Raw genomic sequence first — 24,421 nt, forward strand, 5'->3', positions numbered from 1 at the left:
GGCTCTGCTAATGGGAGTGTTTGGAGAGAGGAGAGGGAGTTCTAGGGAGCCGGTGCTCCCGCAGGGTGTCCCGAGGCTACCGGCCCGGGGAGGGGGTGGGTGCAGCCAGTGCTGCACCGTGCCGGGGGCTGGGGACCCCACCTCGGCACCCAGGGACAGCTCAGGGTGCTCGGGGCAGGGGGCAGGAAGGGCTCCGAGGGAGCTGTGGTCACCCCAAGAACAGGAGAGCAGGGCAGCTCTGTAGCAGGGCTGTGCCTGTCCCCAACCCCCACAGCCTTTGTCCCGACTCCCTGTGTGTCCCCAGCACTGGTGGCAGAGTCCAGGCACTGTGTCAGGCCCATCCTGCTGTCATGGGCAGGCTGCCCTGTGTCCTCTGGCCATCCCATGTCCCCGGGCACCCTGCATCCCCCAGCTATCCATGTCCCCTGGCCGTGTTCTGTGCTGCCCCAGACAGCCCTGTTGGCACATCCCACTGCCAAAGCAAAACCAGGACCTCTGGCACAGCCTCCTTGTGATCTGAGCTGATTCCCATCGTCACCATCCTCAGCCCCTCGGGTACTGTGTGGGCCAGCAGGGCCACAGGCCATGAGCAGAGACACGGGGCACCCCAGTGCCCCATTCACAGTGACAGTGCTGCCATCCAAGTGTTGTGGGGCTGGCCCAGCCATTCTCTGCACAGCATGTTCACCTTTGTATGCACAGGTTCCAAAACCCCTCCTGAGGCTGGTCAGGGAGCCTGACATCCACCTTGGGGGGGGGCATAAGGATTGAGATGGGGGGTCTGAACCTGCAGCACCTGGGTGGACCCCACAGAGAGGCTTTGCCCACTGCAGCGGCAGCCCCTGTTTGCAGAGGCATCGCTCCATACACAGTATGTTCTTCAGAAGATCCCTACTCCAGGAGTCAAAATAGCATGAAATTTAATTTTACGCCTATTTGACAAAGCTTGATTTCGCCTCCAATCAGCGGGGAGATAAGAGCCCTCGGCACAAGTGTGCGGGCAGTTTGGCAGCTGGGGCTGCCGATTTAATAGGTGAATTTACAGGGACAACACTTGAAAATCCCCTGGCTAGTGAACCATTAAGGTGAGCCCTGCCTTCCGTCCCCGCGTCCCTCCCCGCGCCGCTCTCCCGTTGCTGGGTGCTAAAGCAAACCCCGGCTCTGTTTACCGAGTCTACTATTACAATACGGCTACCAAATATTTGCCAGCCGCCAGCTCCCGCTCCGCTATAAATACTTCAGGCCCAGGTGGAGGGACGGGCAGGGGGAGCGGCGCGGGAGCCTTTGCATGGCCGGGCGGCAGCGCCAAGGTGAGTGTGAGCCGCGGCCCCCCGGGCGATGCCCTCCGGCACCTCGGTGTTTTCCCGGCTGAGGGTGGCAGTGGGGCGGCCTGACTCTGTCACTGGGGTGGCCCCACTCTGCTCTGCCCACAGTCTGGAGAGTGCCTCGGGTGTCTGAGCCCCCCACAGCCCACCCCAGGGCAGCACAGAGGCAGGGCCGGGGGGCCCGCAGTGGGGACAGCACTAAGAGGGGCGCACGGTGACCCCAGAGATGGCAAGGACAATCTCCTCGGCTGGGTATATGGCCCAGCACCATGTTTGGGGTGGCTGGAGCAGGACTGGTCCCCCAGGATTTGTGCCCTGCCAGGGCTGGGGCTGGAGTGATGGCAGTGCCAGGCTGGTGACCAGGGGTGCCCTGTAACAAGGTAGGGCTGGGGGCTCCTCAGCACAGGTAGCATGAACTACAGAGGGGTCTCATCCAGCTCAGCAAGACTCAGCCGTGGCTCAAGCCCACCAGGGTGGTGTGGGGAGGTGGTGAGTTCACCACATCACAGGGGAACCCACGAGGCCATCCTGTGAGCAGGACACGGGGCTCAATGTCCCTGATGCTGAGCCTGGGATGGCAGGGTGGGTGCTGAGTGCAGGGTGGGTGCTGAGCACAGGGTGGTGGGATGGGTGCTGAGATGAGCCCCATTCACCTCCATGCACAGCCCTGGGCTGAAAGGGAACATCCCACTGCCCAGCACCTCTGGGGGATGTCCCCAGTGCCCCCTGGCCCAAGGCTCAGGGCAACATTCCCATTGCCCTACATCCCATGACTTTGTGGGAACATCCCTGCTGCCCCATATGTCATGAGCCAGGGACGTTCCCATTGTCCCACATCCCATGGATTCAGGTGGACATCCCTGCTCCCCCACATCCCATGGCTTGATGGGGACATCTCTGCTGGCTGTTGGGGTTCAGTTAGGATATCCCCACTGCCCCATGTCCCATGGCTTGGGGAGGGGTGGCATCCCTGCTGCCTCATATCCCATGTCTTGGTGGGGACACCCCTGCTGCCTGCTGTCTCAGTGCTCAGTGGGGATGTCCCTGCTACCCCATGTACCAGGGGGAACATCTCCACTCCCCTATATCCCATGGCTTGGTGGGGACATCCCCAATGCCCCACATCCCGCTGCTCTTGTGGGAGACGATCCCACTGCCCTGCAGCCCCACCCTGGCCATGGTGTGGCACAATCTGCTGCCACCTCAGGGGTGCAGGGCCACGGTTTGGGGAGGATGCCACGGTGTGTCACCCTCACCCCGCTGTCCTGCCCGCAGAGTGAGCCCAGGCCCCGGGGTGGCTCTGAGCACTGACATGGCTGCAGGTGTCATCCAGCCCCTGGCCGAGCTGCGCCTGCCCTCGCCCTTCCCACACGGCCTCCTGCTGCCCACACATCCTGAGCCCGACTTCCACAACCTCTCTGAGGAGGAGGAGGAAGAAGAGGAGGAAGAGGAGGAGGAGGAGGAAGTGGAGGCAGCAGAGGAGAATGTGAGGCCAGAGCCGGCCATCTCCAGCACTGCCGAGACCACCCTGCGGCTCCTCAAGTTCTCGGAGCTCATCAGCTGTGACATCCAGCGGTACTTCGGGCGGCGGGGCCGGGAGGAGGCCGCCAGCACCCAGCCCGTGCCCAAGGACTGCGAGTCACCCCTGAGCGCTGGGGCCCAGCCTGAGGCCCCGCGGGGCAGCCCGGGGGCTGCGCACAGGCTGGGGCCACTGGCCGAGCTCTTTGAGTACGGCGTGCACCGCTGCCTGTCCCCGCGCGCGGCCGGCGGCCGGACACAGCGGCTGGAGAGGAAGTACGGCCACATCACCCCCATGCACCGCAGGAAGCTGCCGCCCTCCTTCTGGAAGGAGCCAGGCCCCGCCAGCCTTCTCCACACCAGTACCCCCGACTTCAGCGACCTCCTGGCCAACTGGACCGTGGAGCCAGGGCCGGAGCTGCCGTGCGCCGGGCGGGAGCTGCCGCTGGAGCTGGGTCGCCCGGGGCTGGAGGCCGAGCCCTTCACCGGGCTATGACCCCATGGCCTCGGGGGCCCCTGGTCCCGCCACGTGCCACTCAGTTAATGATAAATCTTGTGCTGGCACTGGGGCACCTGGAGCTGCCAGGTCGGAGCTGGTGGTGGGACGAGTGAATAAATGACTCCCACCAGGCACCAGCGCATGTGGTGTCCTTTGCCACTCACCACTGTGGTGTCGTTGCTGCCTGTGACAAAGGGCCATGGCTTGGCACGGCCCCCCAGGCCAGCGGGGAGTGCGGTGCCGGCAGGAGCCAGCAGCCCGTGTTTACTCTGCGGCACAAGCCGGTGGATCCCATCCCTTATCTCGGCCATGCTGGGACAAAGGGCAGCGTCGGGCCTCATAAAGCACCCGGCTGCCAGCACCCAGTGGGGACTCATCACTGCCTCGGGGACCCACTGCACCCCACAGCAGGGCCAGGGATCCAGAGCCACACGGGAGAGCAGAGCTGGTCCTTCCCCATGACCCCACCACCAGACCTGGCTGTTACCAGGGCTCAGCACAGGCATCCTCTGCTTTGTGATGGCTCTTTGTTGGCCTTGAAAGGGGAAAGCACCCGGGAAGGGGCAGCCAACCCCTGCTTTGAGCACTGCAGTGCTGCTGAGGGGCAGCCCCCAGTATGCAGCCCTCCCCCAGCTTGTGCTCTCCCAGTAGAAGGAGTGGGGATAGGGCTCAGCTCAGCCCCCAGAGGACACTGACAGAGGTGGCACCAAGCCTGGGCAGTGGCCCCAGGGGAAGAAGGGAAGCAAGAGTCAGGCAGCACCACAATAAAAGTACAAACAGACTTTATTTCAGCACAGATCCCACAGTTGAAAACCCCTCCAGACACAAGGTTGCCCTGCTCAAGTGAGGAGAGGGCAATCCCCAGGCAGGGGGCAATGCCAAGGAGAGGAGGAAGGATGGGGGGAGTGAGGTGCCACAGGAGTGCAGGCTTTGCTCCCTACTCCTGGCCAGATCCAGGGTTGGTGATGGGGTTTGGGATGCCTGGCAGGGCCCAGACTGCTGGAAAGGGCCAGAATAAGCCCCAAGAGTGACTCTGGACACCAGTGTGGGAGGAGGGGAGAGGAAGCAGCAGTGGTGGCAGGAGTGGCAGGCTGCAGGACTAACATGGCCCCAGGGGAGACAGCTCTCCCCTCCCCATCCCTGCCCCAAACCCCAGGGGTGTCTTCCCGCCCATGGGTTGGGATCAGAGTGGCTGAGGGAGCCAAGAAAGAGCCAGAGGCAGCAGCTGCAAAACCATGGGAGCCCTTTTATTGCACAGCCAAGCAGGGCATGGCCCCCTCCTCTGGCCCAAGGGGCAAGGGAGGCAAGAACCTACCCCAGAGCTCAGCCTGACCCAGCCAGCACAGGGCAGGGGTCAAAGGGGGCCTGGGGGAGGAGGGGCCCCCATCATGTCCCCTCTGCTCCCACACAGAACCTGCAGCTGGGGCTAGGGCAGGGCTAGGTCCCAGACAGTCCAGGTTGGGTGGATGAGGCAACAGAGGCCCCATGCCATGGCAGAGGACTATGCCCAGCTCAGCAGGGCACTTCTGCTCCCCGTGGAACACTCCAGCCTTCACCCAACCCTCAGGGAGAGCCTATCCCAGGAACTAACGGAGCCAAGGGTGCATTTTGATCCCTCGGAGAAGCAGAGGAAGGGGTGAGGAGGCAGTAGACATAGGAAGGCAGCAACGGGCAGGAGAGCCAGGGCAGCACGGCCATGCCGGTGCTGCAGGCACTGCCTGCACAGCCTGGCCCAGTCCTCTACCCACCTCCTGCCAAAGGGGGTCCCCAGCCCCGAGGGGCCAGGGCCTGTCTCTGCTGGGCAGCACTGCATCATGTCTGTGCCAGCGACAGCTCCTCCAGGCCCTCCTTCCCCAGCCGGTACCTGGCGAGGTCCTTGCGGGTGACCATTCCCACCACCTGCCAGGGAAGGGACAGGGCATGGCCTGAGGTGAGCACACAGAGCCTGGGGACAAGGGCAGCATGACCCTGTCTCCCTGAGGAGCTCAGGCTGCTCTGACACAGCGAGGGACTCACCTCATTACGATTGTCCACGACCACCAAGTGCCGCAGCCCCAGGGCTCGGAAGAGCTTGAACACCCGTGGCAGAGATGCCTCCTGCAGGGCAGAACAGGGATGTGGGGGCTGCAGCACCCCCAGCCAGCACCCATCGCCCTTCCAGGACCCCCGGGGTGCTGGGCAGAGGGGTCCTGGCCATTACCTGGGGCACAGTGTAGGGAGAGGGGTTCATGAACTCGCTGAGGTCGATCATGCACTCGCGCTCATCCTGGGAGACGTGGATGGACTGGATGGGGGGGAAGCGGGGGTAGGCATCCCGAAAATCCTTCAGCTTCAGCCGCCGCTGCACCAGGCTCAGGTTGGCCCTTTCCACAAACACCTTGGGAGGAATGAGATGGTTGAGGACTGTCCTGCAGAGCTCACAGGCACCAGGACAACGCATAGGGTCCGGGAGGGAAGAGGGCAGGAGCATGGGGCAAATGGACCATTTGCAGCAGCACAGCCTGTTTCCCACTCACTCAGGGTTTGTGAGGCCAGTGGGGTGCAGGATGATGCTGGAATAACTCCAGCATGGCATGGCAGCCCCCACCATCTCCTGAGGTGAGCTGAGGGAGATGACAAGAACCCTCTTCCAGCTCCTCCCAAGCAAGGCAGGACACAAGGGGTCTGAGGCACCAGTGGGACATGGGCAGCAGGGCTCAGACACGACCCAAACGGCCTCCACGCAGCATCACCCACCTTGTGCTTCAGCAGGACAATGAGCTGGGAACGCAGAATCAGACCCCGCAGTCCGGCCACCTGCAACACAGCACCGTGTGTGAGATGGGCTGGGACAGTGAGGATCCCACACTGCCCCCTGTGTGGCCACCCCACAGCTGTGCCCCCTTCCCAAGTGGCACCCAGCCCACCTGTGTGGTGTCAGGGTTGCTCTCTACCACGGGGAAGCCGTTGTGGTTGGAGGAGGTGTCACTGAGGATGTCCACGACGGTGCCCACCCGCTCGATCCTCCGCAGGCAGGTGACAGGAGTGCTCATGACCTCCCTGCAGGGAAGGCTCCAGGTGAAAAGCAGCCCCATGGCAGCACACACAGAACCATGGAATCACAGAATGGTTTGGGCTGGAAGGGACCTTAAAGATCATTTCATTCCATCCCCTGCCATGGGCAGGGACACCTTCCACTAGCCCAGGTTGCTCCAAGCCCCGCCCAACCTGGCCTTGGACACTTCCAGGGATGGGGCAGCCACAGCTTCTCTGGGCAACCTGTGCCAGGGCTTCATGACCCTCACACCCTAAATATCCCTCCCAACACACACTAAACTCAGCACTGATGTCTCCTCTGTCCCCAAAACCTGACGAGGAGAGGGGAAGGAATGCACTGCAGGCCACAGCCCTGCTGGGGAAGGAGCTGAGCTGATGGCACCAGGCTCCCAGGACCACCTCCATTCCCAGCTCAGGCCAACAGTGTGGTCCAAAAGCTGCTGCCACAGAAATGACAAGCATCCCCCATCCCACCTACCTGGCTGTGAGGGAGTGGGACGTCACTGGGGCCTCCCAGTGCAGGAAGGGGACACTCTGCAGCTGGATGTGCATGTCATAGAGCCCCTGCAATGAGAGCCAAGCCATCAGGAGAAGCCTGGTGAGATGCCAAGGGGTACAGCCAGGCAGCAGCTCATCCCTCAGAGTGAGCACATGCCTGTCCTGGCCCCCCCATGGCCGCCCAGCACCACCAAACCTGACCCACAGCCACGTCCTGTGAGGACACCAGCCCTCACCTCCACAAAATAGTCTCCCACAATCTTTGCAGTCATCAGCACCAGCATGATGGGGAAGCCATAGGTGACGTTGCCTGTTGCCTCCATCATGATGACCGTGAGGCTCAGTGTCATCCGCACGATCCCACCTGCCAGAGGCACCCGGGGGGGTTGGGGTTTAGGAGGGCAGGGAAACATGGAGCAAGGGGACAGCAGAACACCTGAGGCCCCTGAATCCTGGTGATGCAGGACTGCCCACACAGCCAGGGGTGCCCTGGACAAGCCCAGCCCTCACTGGTGCCCCAGCACTGCCTGTGCTTGGCAGGGGCATGAAGAAGCTGACAGCCAGGCTGGGGCTTCAGCTGGGGAAGAAGCTGTGCCAGGGAAGCAGGGATTGCTTTTTCTCATGCCACCTTCACCCCAGACAAGACCATGCCATGGGGAACTCACCCAGCTGTGCAGCAGCTCCCATCAGGGCGTACTTCCCAGGGTCAGCCCAGATCTGAGCACAGGAGAGAGAAGGAGACCAATCACCTGCTGGCTCCAGGGCACTGAGATAATGAGCAGTGCCCCGGCCCTCAAACTCTCCTCTGAAGTGGGGAGAGGTGCCTGAGGCTGCCTGCACAGTCCAGCTCCATCAGGGCTCCATCAGGATATGGGAAAGCCCAGACCCAGCTCATGAAGGTATCAAATGAGGAGCCAGCCCACCTCAGAGCCGTGCCGAGCTCTTGGTAGCTCCATGCCCTCTGTCTGCACATGCCACCTGCCCAGAGGCCAGGGAGGAGGGCTGGGTGACACAGTTCACGCCCCCCAACACCCCTGAACCCCCAGGACTCACCGAGCCCTTGGTCAGGTAGGACAGGGAGATGCCAAAGAGCCTCCCCCAGGCCGCGCCGATCAGCAGGGAGGGGATGAACACCCCTGCAGACACTGTCAGGCCATAGGTCCAGCAGGCCAGGAAGAAATACATCAGTGTGAACATGCCCAGAGTCATAGGGTTGTAGGAACCTGGGGTGGGGACAGAATGGGGAGTCAGTGCCCATCTTGCAGTCCAGAGAACCCTGGGATAGTCTGTGGCCATGGGAGGACAGACAGAGCAGCCTCATGGCACACTCCAAGCAGTGAGAGTCCCTCTCACTGGGTTGTACCTTCTGCCCTGGCAGCACAAGCCTTTCAAACTGGTTCTTCAGGTTATTTCTGTCCCCTCCAGGGCCTCATCACCAGCTGGGGCCATGCCAAGCCCTCCCATCCCATTCCTCCATCTCTTGACCCATGATGACCCATCCCCTCCCAGCCCCGAGGTTCCCAGCTGCCCATGAGGCAGCTTGACAAACTTCAGAGCCCTGAGGGACCATCAGCGCTGGAGGATGAGGTCAGGAAGACAGAGATCCCACTGCCAGCTTTGGGATCAAGTCCAGAGAACAGGTCCTGCAAACCCCCCCCCTCCTGCATCTCCCACGGCTGCTCCAGCCAGTCCCAGGCTGCCCCACAGAACAGGCTGTGCCATCACAGTGAGACCCTGCTGACCCCACAACTTGGCCAGCTGCTATTTTAGGATTGCTGAGCAGCTCAGTCTAGTTTAAACAAGTATTTTGCAACCCCTCCTTCACAGAGAAGTCAACAGACTGAAGCCTTGAGCCAGGGATGACCCAGCCCTGCAGGGAGCAGCCCCAAGACAAAGGATGGTCATCTCTTGGCTTCAGATGGCCAAGCTGCACCCTCTGGGCTGAGGATCTCTCTGCCCCCTGCCCATGTGCAGCTGGGCACAGAACTCAGAGCAGCAGGCAGAGGGCACACTGTGTTTACATCAGGTCCAAGGGAAATGAAGCTGGAACCTGAGAACCAAACTGCATTTCTCAAGCAAATCCAAACCCCAAGATCCACCTCCGCAACCTGCCCAGAAGGTAAAGTCATTCTGGGGCAAGAGGCCCTGCTAATTAAGAAAACAGCCAGGAACATTTCCAGAATGGACTTCAGATGGCCAGAGAGGATCAGACATGCTCCCAGGCAACTCAGGAGCAACAGCCTGCAAACATGCATGAACAAAACCAGGGCCTTGTCCAGTCTCCTGAGGCCACAGCCCTTTGGGCAAGCTCCTAGGTGCCACCAGTAGTGGCACCCATCCCTCCTCCTTCCATTGCTGCAGGAAAGGAGCAGGCACAGTGTTTTGGGAAGCCCTCGTGGGGCCATGCTGATCACCCTCTGCCTCATCCCAGGAGCGGCCAGGGAACAGGTCAGCCACCTTGCACAAACCAGTCCCTTCCTGCCCACATTCAAGGACCTCCTGGCTGGGCACACAGACCTGGAGGGTCATGGAAGAGGTTGACAACGCTCTTCTCAGGTGTGTTGAAGAACGCAGTGGCCATGGAGTTGTACTCGCCATCGGCACAGAAAAGCTGAAAAGGCAAAGTAAGAGAGTTAGAAGTGGCTGCCCTGTGGCAGGGAGGGCTGCTCAGGGGAACGTGTGCCAGCTCTGGACAGTGAGGACACCTACACCACAGCACCTAAACCATCTCTGGGTCTCCAGCTCTGCCTGCAGTGGAGGGCATCATCTGCAAGGTCCAGCGCCCCAAAACCCAGCAGGGTCTTGTCTCCCTGCTCAGCCCAGGCTCAGGGTGCCCCCCCTGCCAGATGCTGTTCTCCCACATATCCTACCTGCAGGGGATATGCCACGGAGCTCCCCTGGATGGGCTGGCAGTCTCTTGAGCAGTAAATCATGACAAACCCCACGGTGGCTGTCACTGCTGCCACCAGCATGGCCTCGACCACCTGGAGGCAGGGCCGGTGGATGTACCTGCGAAGGGGACAGAGGAGTGAGGGTGGTACCCAGGGGTATGGGCAGGATCACCCCCAGCCTGGCTTGGCACACCACATCAGGCATAGGGACAGGCTCTGCTCCCTTCCCAGAGCCTGCCAGGCAGTCCTGAGGTTTGGAAAGCTGGTGACAGGTATTGGCTGTGCCAGGCTGGGCTCAGGTGGCTTTATCAGCTCCTTCCATTCTCTCGTTCCTCTCAGAGCACATGACAGACAGGTCTGCACAGTGTCTGCACCTCTCTGGGCCCTCCAGTCACCGGAGGGAAACCCTTGGCAGGGTTAGAGCAGTGGTGGGATGCTGTGGGTCACAGCCCCAGCTGCAGGCAGTGAGAGGCACGTGGCACTTTCCAGGGCTGCTGTTGCTCATGTTATAAGTGAGAAATTACAGCCTTTGCTCCAGCTGTAACCCCGGGGCTGAGGGGCATGGGTGTTTGATCCTGCCCCAATCTTGCCCTGCTTCTGTGCTTTGAGAGAGCACAGAAGGCACCAACCAACCCACACCAATCCCCTTCATTACCTCTTGAGCTCTTACCTGATCCGGAACATCGTCAACCAGTAATTGAGGGCATTGAACAGGGCCCCGAGGATCCCACCTGCACATGTGGGAGAGGAAAAGCTCAGCAGGCAGGGCCCAGGCTGCCCACAACACAGGGAACCTGTGAAGGTCATCAACAACCCACCCAGCGTGACCAGCAACCCTGGGACACACAGACACTGTCCTGCAGACAGCCAGGACCTGCCAAAGAGCAGCCTGGCTGGGGACCAGTGTCACAGCAGTGGCACCAGGCAGGTGAGGGACAGGCCAACTCCATGGGGACAAGGGCAGCTCACATGAGAGCAAGGGGCTGCCCACAACTGCAATGCACTGACCCTGCTCAACATGGGTTAAAGGGGCTGGACTTTCTACCAGGGTTGGGCCAGGATCCAGCTCTCACCCCTGCATAAGCCCCACAAGCAGCTTCTACTCCAGAATTTAATGGATTCCCCATTCTCCCCAGGAAACTGGATGCCAAAGCTTTTTAGACCCAGACAGAGAACAGAGGAAATTATTCAGACTAATCAAATTGAAACGGCAGCACTGTCTTACCAACCACTCCCATAAAGATGAAGATTGGAATTTCCTGGATTGTGTATCCCATTTTCTGCAAGCAAGAAAGAAGTGGGTTTCAGATCTCCTGGCCCATCTGCAGTCCCACAGCCAGTCACTGACTGCTGGGACACCACAAGTCTGTGCCAGCAAGAGGTTTCCAGAGCTGCCCCAAAGTCTCCCTGGACACCCCACAGCCCTGCATGGGGAACTCCTGTGCTGTACCTCAGTGTCAAACCTGCCGAAGTTGATGAGCCCAGGGCTGGAGAGATCCCAGGCATTGCCATGGTAAACGCTCAGGACAGAGTTCAGGGTGAACGTGGAGATCATGGAGGCAAAGAACTGGAAGGAGATGCAGCCCAGAGTCACTGCCAGATGCCCCCAGCCCCACTCCCTCACTACGTGCACCCCAAACCACCCCCCAAGGCCCTTGGGTAAGGCTTGGTGCCCACGGTGTGGTGGGGACAAGAGGCCACATTCCCTAAGGCAGCACTTTGGGCAGCTGACCAGGGGCTCACTCCTTTTGCCTCTCTGTTGCCCTGTGGCACAGCCCAAGTCAGCTCCCTTGGAAAGGAGTTGGTAGCAAGATGGAGCTCAGACAGGTCCAAATTCAGTCCCTGAGGACCAGGAGAGAGAAGGGGAGCTGGGATGCTGTTCTCTGGCATGTGTTACACACAGCTGCCTTGCTGGGGCAGGGATGAGAGGAGGCCTGGGGCTGCAGGGCACTGGGAAAAGGCAACACCTCACACCAGAGCCAGCAGCCCTCCATTGCTTCCCAGCACTTACAATTCTCCATGTCAGGAACTGGTTCCAGAAGGAAGCTCCTTCCTCCAAGCTGAACAGGACACCCCCTGCAAGTACAAGACAAGACCTTCACAAGGGGCACATGACACCCTTGGCTCAGAGCACCAGCCAAGGCACCCAAATTCACCCCATCCCATGTGCACCACACTGCCCAGACCTCCCAGGCTCCAGCAAAGGCTCAGGCAAGCCCACCAAGCCATCAGAGATGTACTGATCACAGTGAAGTCCCCACTGCCTTCCTCCATCCCAGGGAGGCAACATTTGGGATTCAAGACTCCCTCCTCTCTTCCCAAGGCCTGCATGGCACGGCAGGAAAACTTGGAGTGGGGTCAGACACTTCACACAAGGGCTCCTGCAGTGCTCTGTGCAGATCCTGGTAGCTGTCTCCAAGCAAGTGGGAGCAATATCCTGAGGAAATCCATGTCCAGGCAGTGCTCAGTGCCAGGGAGCCAAGATACACACCCACAGGGGCACCAAAAGCAGCTGAGACACCAGCAGCAGCTCCAGCTGAGACAAAGTCCCTCTTTTCCGTGTCCCTGCGGAAGTACTCGAAGATCTGAAACACCAGAGCAAAGGCAGGTTTAGGGCTGGGCACAGGCATGAGTTCAGGGGAGACATGGGGTATGCCCTGTATGATCCCAAGCCCCCAGTGTGATCCAAGGAACAGCCTGGTCTGGCACAGGAGGGGCACCTGCAGCACAGCCCCTCGGACCCCAACACCAACCTTGAAGTCTCGCTTCAGAGACGTGGATCTTCCCTGGGAGATCCCAGCAGCAATCACAGCTCCAGAGTGAATCATGGGTCCTTCCTACGGGCCAGAGAGCAGAGTCAGATGGGAGAAGGAAGAACAAGGATGGTTGGATGTTGCTCACCAGCTCGCAGTCCTGAAGCTGGATGGGAAGATTTCTCTTGGGGAAGTACAGAACTTGACATTTTCCCCCTTCCCATCCCTGGAAGTGTCCAAGGCCAGGTTGGGCAGGGCTCTGAGCAACAGGGTCTAGTGGAAGGTGTCCCTGCGTGAGGCAGGGGGGTGGAACGAGATGAGCTGTAAGGTCCCTTCCAACCCAGACCATTCCATGATTCTATGAAATTCTTATTCTAGCAAATGGCTCCCAGGGCCACCTCTTGTTCCCTCGAGCTGAGGAGATACGTTTCCCTTGTCTGCCTTAGATCCCAGCAAGCCAGAAAGGTCCTAATGAAGCACCCAAGTCTGCCCTATCTAATATTTGCAGGGACAACCACCAATGGACACACAGGTTGCTGCTCTCCTGCCCTCAGCTGAGCCACACACAGGCTGGGGGCTCCCCAAGGGGCTCCCCAAGCCTGGCCACACCAGTCACCTTGGTGCCAGCAGACACCAGGGAATACACTGGGAATTATTACAGGGCCCCCAGTGCCCCATCCCCAGCACAGGAACAGGCCAGCAGTGGGTACCACCATGGCAGCAGTGTCAGAGAGCGCTTTGTGCACATCACCTTCCCAACAGCCAGGCCGCCAACCACCGAGAGGATGACCCCGCAGACTTTGATCACCAGGGTCTGCAAAACAGAGACAGGCACAGCTCATCACAGGGGTGGCACAAGAATCACAACCCCAGCAGCCTCGGGGGACACAGACCCAGCCAGCCCTGGGGCAGGAGCCAGTGACCCAGGGGAACTTGTGATTCTCAGCCCCCCCACTGTGGCAACGAGGTTGGTGAATTTTCTTCTTGGCCAGAGCAAAAAATTACCCAGAGCTGCTCTTCCCAGCGCCAGCTGCTGACGCCAGGGCAGGAGGTTTAACCCTTGGCACTGGGGGGAACAGTCACAGAGCTGGGAGCTCATTCCAGCTCCTCCTCTGCCACAAAGTGGGCAGGGACCACCCCATGAGGACACAACATGCCCAGGCCATCCCATCACCTTCCACTCCCTACCTTGAGGCGGACAACGTGTGGAATCTTCACCCCGTTGAGATAGCACTTGATCTGGGGAATGCCACTGCCAGCTGCCACGGGCTGCAGGGAGCAGGGAGAGCGTGAGTGGCTGTCACACACAGGATGGGGACACACTGGCCACCTCACCCTGCCTCTCAGGACAGGGTGCACCCAGCACATCCTCAGGGAGGCTCTGAGATGAGGTCAAAGCTTATCTACAGGCTCTGGAGGTAGGTTTGAGGGAGGCACCCACTTCCTAAGGGAAAACGTGCCAGGGAGAAGGAACTGGCTGGGTTCTTGGGGACGGTCCTGTGTTCCCCCATTGTGTCATGCCAAGAGGCCTAATGCTGCAGAAGGTTCATACTTGGTGGCCAGGGAGAACAAGGGCAAAGCCACAAGGAAGACACTACGGATTAGAGTGGTCCATAGGGAGTCACAGTCTCCAGCTGGTCCTCCAGAGTGTGACCCTGAGGCACCCAGCCAGATTGATCTCTGTCAGGGTTCATGTACATCCAACAAGGAGAGGTTGAGCTGGGGCCAAGGCTTGGGAGAGCTGCACCCACACCCAAGGCTGGAGCACACCCTCTGCCCCAGGCTGCCAGCAAAGGGCAGCACGTCCCAGCAGTCTGACAGCCCAAGGGAAACTCGACAGCACAGCTGGAGCCAACATCAAGGAGCTGGGGCTACCAGGAGCCAATTTGGCAGAAGGACATTTGCTGTTACATAAATTTGAATGTTTTCTGGAGACATGATCCTGCTTCGCCCATTTAAAGAAACCAGAGCAGTTCCAAACTCTTACCTCTATGAAAGCAACGATCACAGAGCCCACCATCACCACGCTGGCATTCAGGGTGGCCCAGAGCAACAGGGAGAAAGACAGGCCCCCCTTGGCTGTGAACTTGTCAATGTCTGGGGCAGCAGCTCAAGGAAAGACCAGCATTGTTTGGGTACCACCCCTCCCACCACAGAATGGTTTGGGTTGGAAGGGACCTTAAAGATCATCTAGTTCCAACCCCCTGCCATGGGCAGGGATAACACTCACTAGAGCAGGTTGCTCAGGGCCCCTGTGCACTTAGGGAGGAGCCTCATCTGCTAGGGCAGTGCCCAGCCACAGCTCAGCCTGGCAGCACCTTGGGCAGCAGGGTCTGTGCCACCAAACCTAGTCAGGGAAGCACTGCTCTCTTGCCCCCAGCACCCTTCTCATGGCTTCCAAGAGCAGAGATCCTGCAGCTCCCAGCTAGCTGGTGGCCACTGCTCCATGAGGATACTGTCCTTCACCACCCTGTACTTGAGCCCAGCCAGGTTCTCCACCACGATGTCGATGAAGCAGGCGACGAGGCCGGTGAGGATCCCGATCATGGCGCAGATCACCCAGCGCTTGATCTCCACCGTCCGGAACGCCTGAGGGGCAGACAGCAGTCAGACCCTGCTGCCATCCAGCCCAGCCCCTGTCAGCTTCCAGGAGACCCCCACCCACCCCAACGCAGCCCCAATGCTGGGCAGCTCAGAGGAGAGCCAGGGAGCACTGATGTGGGCTGACCCAACTTACTTATTTTATTTATTTTAAGTCAGTGCCCTTGCCCCTCTGTGGGATCCCTAAGGTGCTTTTCCAGCTTGCCTGCCTCTGTTAGGCCACTCCTGTTGGGATTCTTGCTGCCCCAAGGGCAGATGCTTCACGTGACTCCAGAAGTCCCTCTGCTCAGGGACCTGCCCCATGACACCCTACGGACCCAGATTAGCTCTCATTCCAACCACCCCACGCTGGGTTCTTGCTCCTGAGATTTTATGGCTTATCATAAGTTGCTCAGTGTCTATAAACCCATCCCAGCTCACACACTGAGCACAACCTCCTCTGGCATGGAGAAGCCCCCCTCAGCAGCCTGGCAGGGAGAACAGTTTCCATGGGCTGGGGAGAGCAGGCAGCTGGGTCACAGCAAGACTCACCGCGTGGTTTATCCTCCTCTCCTCCTCCAGGAATAGCTGGTTTTCACTGTTGTCATAGTCCAAGCTCTAGTTCAGGAAAGGGAGATGCTGTTACCATCCAGTGCAGGGGAGGAGACCCCCATGCTGGGGAGCACTGCCCTCAGCCCCTCACATTGCTCCTCCACACCCTTGTATCATTTTCCTCCCTCAATTCCACTCCTTCCCCACTGAAACCCCCCTAAGCAAGCAGCCATGAGCCCTTGCCCCTCATACCTCACCTGTAGCATCCCAGAGGGCAGAGCAGAGATGGGGGAGATGGGCACTCACCTCGTACTTGAGCGACAGGAGCTTCTCATTGTGGGGGATCTCGTTGGGACGCTGCCGAGGGAGCTCTGTCTGCTGCGGGATGTGATGCACACATTAGGATGGTGAGGTCTGAGTCCAACCCTCCCCTGTGCTGTGCAACTGCTGGTTTAACTTGTTTTTATGCTCAGGGAGGTCTGTAGGTGCAAGCTGGCTGGCAGGCCGGGATCTCAGATGATTTTCCACCAGTTTAATGCAGCTGGACCAGCTGTCAGGTGTGCCCCCTCACCCAGCACCTCTCCACCCCCAGGGCAGGATGTCTCTCCAGGAGCAGGTGGAGGGTTTGCCCAGCCATGTTGACCCAGCACTGCCTCTGAGCAGCTCTGTGCCCTGAGGGAGAGCAACCTTTCACCTCGGCAGGAAATTCCTTTGGCCAAAGGCAAGGAGCTATTTCAAGCATGTCCATGTTTTTGGGCAGAAATCAAACTCCCTTTCCCAGACGCCTTTGACTGTGCAAGCTGTTCCCAGCTCCGAATTAGAGCATTTACTGAGGATGCCAGAGGGGTCCCCGGGGCAGCAGGAGCTGCCCATGCCATGAAGGTCGCCCAGCCCAGGAAGAAACACCAGAGTCCTCATGGAACAAGCAGGATGTGAGGGGGGAATAACAGCAGTTGTTAGTGGAAGAAGGGAAGGTGTCTCAGTAAGAGTGGACCCTCCCTGTGCCACTCACCAGCTCATGGATGTCCTCATTGAGGTCCACATTGCTCAGCTGCCCGATGCGCAGGAAGGAGGAAGGAGTGAGCTGAGGACAGAAGGGAAAATGAGGTCAATTCCTGAATGCACTGCAAGTCTCAGCAGGAGGAAGGAGCAGGCATGCAAGATGCTCCTGCTCTACCTCCTACTGAGTTCTGCCTGTCTGCCCACTGCCAGAGCCCCCCAAAACACAGCACCCTGCTCTCAGAGCACACACTGAGGAGATGGGACCCACTATCCCAGAGGGAACCAGAGCCAGCAGCAGCCTGTTGGGATTTGGGCGAGCTGTTCCAACCTGTCAGCTGGCAGAGCCAGCTCACCTGGGGAAGATGCCAGCCAGGAGCAGCTCATTCAGGACTGGCCACCACAAACCTCCAGCCACAGAGCGCAGTGCCCAGCGACACGTTCCATGCTGCCCTGGGGCTGGGGAGGGACAGAGCCTCTGGACAAAGCACCACCTCCACAACCACAAGCCCAGCCAGCAGTGAGGGATGGCTGAGGGCACATCTGGCTCTGCCATCTGCTCCAGGGCAGCGGTTCCCAGCCGGGGAGATGAGCACGTCAGCGTGTTTGCCACCCTTGGAGCAGCCAGGCGTGGAGTGACAGCCACACTGGCTGCCAGCCAGCAGACACCAGAGGAAGTGGGCAGAGCCTCGGGGACATCAGTGCCTTCCTGAGTTGGCCCCAGTGCAGTGCTGGGAAGGAGCATCTGCATCTTCCTCCGAAGAGCAGGTTCTCCTTTCGCTGGTGACCACTCGGGCTCGTTACTGGCAGTGTGGTTGCATAACGCAGGAGTTTTTGGACTATTTGAGGCAACCCCGTCTCCTGGTTGAGACAGGCAGGGGCTCAGGATGCAGCTGAGCCAGTCCCCAGCTGGGCAGTGCCATGAGGGGACCCGGGGGGAGCAGGCAGCTGCTGTCCCTGCTCACTGTGAAACACAGGGATGCACGAGGGTATGAGCAGCACCGTCACTGAGCACAGCCCAAACACCATTCCTCAGCACTAAGATGTTCCCCTCCAGAGCCTCACCCCTCCCCAGCTGCCAGGTTAAAGGACTGCAAGAATGGCAAGAGACAGAGGGGCCCTGGCATGTTGGTCCCTCCCTGCTGGCAGGTCCCAAATTGAGCCCCCGCTGCTTTAATCCCCACCGATCCCGTCTGGAACGTGCAGGCCAGAGCAGTTGGGAGCCATGCACGTCACTGCAGACAAAGAATATCCCTTTGTGTTTGCAGCCTGACCTATTTTCCCATTTCTCTGTCTGCTCCACATTCTCATTCACTCCCTGACCTGCACACAGGTTCTGCTCCAGCTTCTTAAACCATCTTTGGTGCCCTTAGTCCCTGCAGCCCAAGCCCAAAGTGCTCCATGAAGTTGTTTTCAGGCACTGGTTTGGCAAGATCAGCCTGGGCTTTGGTACTGCTCTGTGATGGGGCTCCACAATCCCCATGGAAAGGATCCAGGTAGACCCTTTTCCTGGTTGTCACAGTAGACCACTGTGGAATCCTGCAAGTGGGCACACACAAAGCTGTCACCTCCCTGGGTGGGAACTTAGGCAGAGTCACAAGCTGGAGGCAGGAACTGCCCATTTCAGTGCCCAGCTGTTCTGGTGGCAGACAGAGGTCCCAGCCAGGCCCTCGCCATCCTGAGGAGGGGGGAAGGACATGGTTCTCACCCTGAAGCCTGGGAGGGACAAAGCTGAGACCTTGCAAAGAAACCCACCTCCACCTGGCTTCAGGAAGCACAAAGATTTAGAGTTCCTGTTAGAGGCCATGTGTCCGGGGCAAGATCAAGGACACGGGATGGAAAAGATCACTCACACCATGTCCCCTCCTCAGGCCTGGGCTCAGACCTCGGACAGGATCAGCCCTTCAGGGAAAATTCTCCTGTTAGCTACAAGGTTCCATGGAAAGACCAAATGTGGGTGAACCAGTGACACCACTTCCCTGTGGAGCAAGCAGCCAGGGCACAGCAGCTCAACTCCCAATGGATCAAGCGCCAGCAGGACCCAGCTGAAAGGAAAGGAGCAGCAGCTGAACCTGAAGCTGAGCTTTGTTAGACAAGCAGTGTATTTTTAACGTGCCCCACCCCCCAACCCTTGGCATCCCTCTGGCATCTGCGAGCAGAGGGCTGGCTCTTGTCTCAGGAATCACATGCCAGGAGGGCAGGAAAAGGCTACTTCTATCAGCAGTCAATTCTGGTAAGAGGAAAAGGAAGGATTCAGGCAGCCAGGAGCCAAGACAGAAAGTTATTTGTGCACAGCTCAAAGATTCACCAAGCAATGCCCTCCTTGGGATGTTTTCAAACTCAGGCCAAGGCAGCTGCTGATCCCAGGTACATGTGATGTTGGTGTGACCACAGTACACAGAGATATCCCCACATAACAATATGCACTGCTGCCAAAACCCAGAGAACATGGATGGGTTAACAGCTCTCCTGTCCCAGGAGAGGCCTTGGGATCAGCTGAGCCTGACTGTAACAGCAGCACATGAGATGGCACCCAGCCCTTGGCACTTGCCCCATTTGGGTGGTAAAGTTAATTCCTTACCCACTTTGAGCTCTGCAGAGAGGTGCCTGGAGCCTTGAACTGAACCAAAGCTGCTTAACATGTGTCAGTGGGGCAGTAGGAACAGTGGCAGGCAGGGCTGCTCCTCAGAGGGACCTCACCAGGCTGCAAGGAAGCCCCCAAAATTCAACAGAGGCAAATACAAAGCCTTGCACCTGGGATGGACGAGACCCAGTGGTCAGAAAGCAGCTTTGCTGAAAAAATCTTGCAGCAACCTGGTGGGTGAGTGGAGTAGTGGCACAAATCTGCAGTGGAGATGGTCAAACACCTCCTGTGTGGTGCAAGGTCACAGCCAGAAGGTCTGGGGAAGGGATCCCACAGCTCCACCTGGCACTGCAGCAGCACACCTGGGAGTTGGTGTTCACATTGGGGTCCCCAGGAAAGAAAGGCACAGAGTCACAGGAGTCCAGCAAGACAGTCAGGGGCTGGAGCACGTGGTAAGACATACAAGGAGAAGCTGGTGCCTCTCAGGGAGATCCTTATGCCAACTCCAGACACCCAACAAGAGTTACACAGAGGAAAGAGCCAGACTTTCCTCAAAGTTTTGCACTGATGAGACAAGAAGCAGTGGATAATCTGCATTAAAAGAACTTCTGCCTTAGTTATTAGAGCCAAACATTCACCCTGTGGGTGATGACACCCTGAACATGGGGCCAAAGAGGCTGCAAAGTAGATAGTCAAATCTCCACTGGATGTGGCCCTGAATGACCCGGTCTAAGGGACCTGCTCTTAGCAGGGGCTGGGCTAGAGACTTTCCTTTCCCCTTCATCATGCTGGCTGTTCCCTGCAGGACATCACCCACCCCCAGGGGCCCAGCATGAAGAGAGTCCCCATACACTGCACAGGGCTGTTGTCTGAGTGAAGTTAAAGAACCGACTCAGGCCCTGAGCATTTGCATTTCATCTTTTAGGGCCACCCCTACTCACCATCCCGTGCTCAGTAACAAACTGTAAGCACGTGACTCTCCCTTACCGATGAGATAAAGCACAGCACAGACCACAGCAGGAGCCCACAGCTGTATTACAGAAGCTGTGGGAGGGAAGGAAGAGGATTTCCAGCCCCCAGGGCCCTCTTGGCCCTGGCACACTCTGCCAAGAAGCCCCTGATACCAGCTTGGGTGAAAAGACAGTTGCATGCTGTCATCAGGTCCCTGTCACAGGAAACCCCCTCACTGGCCATGGCAGTGAATGGGGGAGATGAGCTGAAAGGCTTTTGAAATCCCCCTCCTCTGACACACAACCACGGCTAAGACAGGCTTCAAATCAACTCAGCATCATCCCCAAAATGCTCCACAGCAGGAGAGAAGAGGCTCATAACAGGGGAGAGGGGCTCACCTCCAGGGAGGTGACGGGGGAGAAAGTGTCAGGACTCTCCCCGAGGTGTCACCACTTAGCTACAGTTTTGCTTCCAGCCTCCCACTGCCACTCCAGGGCACAGCTGCTCCTTGACCCTCACCTGCACAAGGCTGGGAGATGCCATTATTGCCCTGGCCCTTCTCCAGGCACCTTGTCCCATGTGTCCCCTCTGCAGAGGAGCAGCACAAGGAAAAAGCGCTGCCACAGTCCCTGACCATGGGAGCACCTGGCAGAAAGCTTCCCAAAACTCCTCTGCTTGGAGAAGCTCCTGCTACCACCTGAAGGTAGTGGCTCTCCAGGGAGGTCACCTCCAGACTCCCAACAGCAGGGACAAGCAGCCTCTCTGCTGGTACCCTGGGGTAATATCTGCAGCCAATCTGCCAGGAATCAGGGCTCACTCAGCAGACTTCTCTTCTTCCCCTCCTCCCACCAAGTTTTTTTGATTGCAGCCCAGTCACTAAGGCTGCATTTTGCATCCTGTTACTGGAGAGTAACAAGACCAAGAAAACAAGACCAACAACACCCAGAGATGCAGAATAAACACACAGGGGTTAAGAAGGACAAGCTGCTCAGCAGCAGCAGCCTGTTCCAGGCACCCTCTGGAGCAAGAGCATTGTACCAATCCCAAAGTCAAGGCATTTCAGCACAAATACCTTTGATGGTAGTGAAGAAGAAGAGTTCTTTGTCAAAAAAAGGCCTAACGACAGAAATTGGCTGCTCTTACTAAAATTGTCCATCCACTTTCCAGCCTGAGAACTGACACAAATGGCTTGAGAACATGGGTAAAGGACAGCCCACAGCAGGAGTGATGCTCAGCTGTACAGGCAGACTCTCAGTTCTTGATATGCTCAAGGGACTGGAAAGCCCTGGTGAGAGGATGAAGGCTTAGTCAGGTCTGGAACAGCACTCAACTGGCCCCAAAACCAGAGAAGACCTCAACCACAGCCCTGTAGCATCCCCTCCATGGTCATAGGTGTGTTTATCCACTCCCTCCTCACCTCCTGCCCTCGAGCAGGTCTCTCTCAGCTGTTCACTGGGGAGCTGCAGACCCATGTTTCCTTTGGCTGCTTTAAGATCACTTTCATTTTCATTAAACGAGCACATGAGGAAGGGAAGAAGCTCCACTGGGGACATTTTATTGTATTACCACAACCCAAGTTTTAGTCTCCCCTGAGCTAAGCAGCTCCAGCCTTTCTTTGTTCCTCTGCCAAGGCTGTCCTGCCCTCCCTCCCACTTCAATCCATGACTCCACAGCATGTGGGGCAAAGGGAGAAGCAGCTGCCCTACACTGAAACGCAACCCCAATGCTATGGTGACAACTCAGCCAGGTCAGTGCCACTGCCAGGCACAGCTCCAGCCAGGGATTCACTCTCCTCCTTTGCCAAGGAAAATGCCAAGCAGTGCCTTGTCACCAGCTGCCCATGCTGTGAAGGGACACAGTGATGATAAATCACATTGTCCGGGCTGAGTCTTCACCTCCAGCTGCCCCTGCAGCAGAAGAGCTGAGGCATTTCTTCCAAGCCAACAGGAAAACTTTTTCCTAACTGACCTGCAGCCACGGGATCTGGTTAATCCCTATTTCAACACCACGCAGACCCGCAGGATTCCACACATGCTGTGAATACACAGGGTCCTGTTGTGCTGCCCAGGAGGATTACTTTTATTTTCGCTCCAGAACAGCTGCCATGGCACACGTGTCTCCTTCCAGACTCCATTCCCCACTCCCACAGCACTCCACAAGGCTCTTCCAGCCTAACGAGCCCCAAATTTCCCTCTAATTAGCTGGCTGTTCTGACTTGCCCGGGAGCAGGGCAGCACGGAATCGTGCTGCATGAGACATCCCTGCCAACAGCTGCCAAAAGCTGGCACTGCTCCTCCCTATCTAAGCTCAAGTCTCCCAGAAAACTTCACGGAAAATCCAAGGACATCATCCTGAGACAGTCCCCCTCCCACCTGGTGTTCCATGGACCAAGCCTGACATCCCACCCACATCACAGCCCAGCACAGCCTGCCCAGCCTCAGCTTTGCTCTGTAACATGTGCCAGGTGCCTCGGTGTTCTTCACTGAGTGGCACGTGGAGGGGAGACTGCCAGGTAGGCAGCCAGAGTGGGTACACTGGAGAGAAGTTCTCCTCACCTAATTACCCAAAATCTACTTGCCTGAAAGTCCAGACCCACCCTGGACTTGCTTTTTGCCAGTGTGGCCTGACAAATCCTGCACGATGCCCTCCACAGCAGTGTCAAATGCTCTCATGTCTGAGCCCAACCTGTTGATCTGGGCAGCAGCATGTCAGGCAAGGGGCTCTCACAGAATGATGCTTTTGGCAGAAATGAATTTAGTAGTGATGAATTTTACAGGGGCAGACAGAGATAGGACAAGGGGGAATGGCTTTAAAGATGAGAGATTTAGATTGGATATTGGGGAGAAATTCTTCCCTGTGAGGGTGGTGAGGCCCTGGCACAGGTTGCCCAGAGAAGCTGTGGCTGCCCCATCCCTGGAAGTGTCCAAGACCAGGCTGGACGGGGCTTGGAGCAACCTGGGCAAGTGGAAGGTGTCCCTGCCCATGACAGGGCGTGGAATGAGATGGGCTTTAAGGTCCTTTCCAGCCCAATCCAAGCTGTGATTCCATGAATGACGAGAGCAGCCCCAGCGGGCAGGAGCAGGGCCCTGCTGTCAGGGACCATCCCCCGGCAGAGGGGGCAGAGCCGGCCCTGCACAGTCGGGGGTGTCCCGGCCCGGCCCCGCCGTGCGCGGACACTCTGTGACGGGCCCTGCCCGCGGCTCGCCACTGACTCGGTGCCGCGCTCAGTTTTTCCCCCAGGAGTGCCCCGAGCGCCCCGGCCATATCTCCCTCCCCGCCGGTCCCCGCCAGGCTCTGCTTTCCCACCCTGGGGGAGCCCCCACCGCCCCCGGGGCTGCTCGGGCAGCCGAGCCCCGACACCCCCACCCAGCCTCAGGGCGACGAACATGGTTAAACCTCACCGAGGACGGAGGGGGGCGCGGACACGACCCCGACCCGCGGCCCCAGTCCCAACCCCAGCCCCAACCCCAACCCAGTCCCTGCGCGGGACGACGCAGACCGCCCACCCCCGCTCCCGGTGGCGGTACCCACCTGCCGGGCGCCGCCCGCCGCCCCGGGGCCGGTACCGTTGAGCAGCGGAGTGGTCTCGCCCGCACGCCCGTCCTCGTCGTCGTCGCGGTCGCGGCCGGACCAGGACACCTTCTTGGCGACGTTGGCCATGCGGGGCGGCGGCGACAGCGGCTCCCGCACCGGCCCCGGCCCTGCCCCGCCGCCCGCTCATGTGACCGCCGCCGTCACGTGACCGCCGCGGCTGCCGGGGGGCACCCCGGGGCACCATGGGAGTTGTAGTCCCGGTGCCCCCTTCCCGATGGACTGCCTGGGGGGTGGCGGGAGGGATTGGGACGGGATAAGACGAGACAAGAGGAGCCAGGCTGGGCCGCCCAGGGGCCAGGTGACGGCGGCCCGGGAAGCCGCGAGTCCGCCGCGAGGTTTTGCCCCAGCGAGCACAGCCGCCCCGCCGCCCCCGGGAACGCGAGGCTGCGGGGACGCGGGGCTCCGGGAGCGCCCGGAGCTGGCGCTGCCCCAGCTCTTTGGACACCGAATTCCGCAGGGCGGCTGTTTGGGAGCGTGTGTGCTTCGCCCGAGCCCCCCCTGGAGCAGCACAGCGCAGTCTAAAGCCCTGCCCGGCCAAGGAGCCCCGCGGGCGGGGGCAGCGCTCGGGACAGGCGGCAGCGGCTCCGGCCCCGCCGGCTCACCCCGGTCACGGGCTGTCCCGTGCTCCGCTTCCCCTGCTC

At 59.1% G+C, this 24,421-nt stretch overlaps 2 protein-coding genes across 4 annotated transcripts; one reads left to right on the forward strand and one right to left on the reverse strand.

Moving 5' to 3' along the window:
- The first annotated feature begins 1,116 nt into the window (after positions 1 to 1,116).
- Positions 1,117 to 3,441, forward strand: LOC113952668 (sentrin-specific protease 3). 2 transcript variants are annotated; one of them, XM_027654995.1, is made up of 2 exons: positions 1,117 to 1,310; positions 2,601 to 3,441. In XM_027654995.1, exon 2 carries the CDS (start codon positions 2,638 to 2,640, stop codon positions 3,337 to 3,339), a length of 702 nt encoding a protein of 233 aa, XP_027510796.1. In that variant the 5' UTR covers positions 1,117 to 1,310; positions 2,601 to 2,637; the 3' UTR covers positions 3,340 to 3,441. The 2 variants fall into 2 exon arrangements, with proteins under 2 accessions (XP_027510796.1, XP_027510795.1); XM_027654994.1 differs by having other exon boundaries at positions 2,648 to 3,441.
- Positions 3,442 to 4,107: 666 nt separating this feature from the next.
- Positions 4,108 to 23,903, reverse strand: CLCN7 (chloride voltage-gated channel 7). Of its 2 annotated transcripts, none has more exons than XM_027655018.1 (25): positions 23,718 to 23,903; positions 16,665 to 16,736; positions 15,959 to 16,027; positions 15,653 to 15,718; positions 14,977 to 15,109; positions 14,508 to 14,617; positions 13,709 to 13,789; positions 13,272 to 13,334; positions 12,521 to 12,604; positions 12,259 to 12,352; positions 11,779 to 11,843; positions 11,218 to 11,334; positions 10,993 to 11,047; positions 10,438 to 10,498; positions 9,747 to 9,885; positions 9,394 to 9,487; positions 7,930 to 8,099; positions 7,542 to 7,593; positions 7,113 to 7,240; positions 6,857 to 6,942; positions 6,249 to 6,381; positions 6,079 to 6,138; positions 5,543 to 5,719; positions 5,359 to 5,439; positions 4,108 to 5,241 (listed from the first exon to the last, which is right to left on the reverse strand). In XM_027655018.1, exons 1-25 carry the CDS (start codon positions 23,844 to 23,846, stop codon positions 5,155 to 5,157), a joined length of 2,406 nt encoding a protein of 801 aa, XP_027510819.1. In that variant the 5' UTR covers positions 23,847 to 23,903; the 3' UTR covers positions 4,108 to 5,154. The 2 variants fall into 2 exon arrangements, with proteins under 2 accessions (XP_027510819.1, XP_027510818.1); XM_027655017.1 differs by having other exon boundaries at positions 15,959 to 16,030.
- Between the last annotated feature and the right edge of the window lie 518 nt (positions 23,904 to 24,421).

This window comes from Corapipo altera, unplaced genomic scaffold, assembly GCF_003945725.1.
Source record: "Corapipo altera isolate COAL_440 unplaced genomic scaffold, ASM394572v1 98, whole genome shotgun sequence".
Lineage (NCBI taxonomy): Eukaryota > Metazoa > Chordata > Aves > Passeriformes > Pipridae > Corapipo > Corapipo altera.

What these genes read in the sequence shown, in the direction of transcription:
- LOC113952668 (XM_027654994.1), top strand. Translation starts at nt 1,289, where the DNA reads ATGGCCGGGCGGCAGCGCCAAG. An exon ending in GGCCGGGCGGCAGCGCCAAG is followed by an intron (nt 1,311 to 2,647) that starts GTGAGTGTGAGC and finishes ACATGGCTGCAG; the next exon opens with GTGTCATCCAGCCCCTGGCC.
- CLCN7 (XM_027655017.1), bottom strand. Translation starts at nt 23,846, where the DNA reads ATGGCCAACGTCGCCAAGAAGGTGTCCTGGTCCGGCCGCGACCGCGAC. An exon ending in GCGGCCTGGCTGTTGGGAAG is followed by an intron (nt 12,605 to 13,271) that starts GTGATGTGCACA and finishes TCTGGCCCGTAG; the next exon opens with GAAGGACCCATGATTCACTC. An exon ending in TGCTTTTGGTGCCCCTGTGG is followed by an intron (nt 11,844 to 12,258) that starts GTGTGTATCTTG and finishes TTGTACTTGCAG; the next exon opens with GGGGTGTCCTGTTCAGCTTG.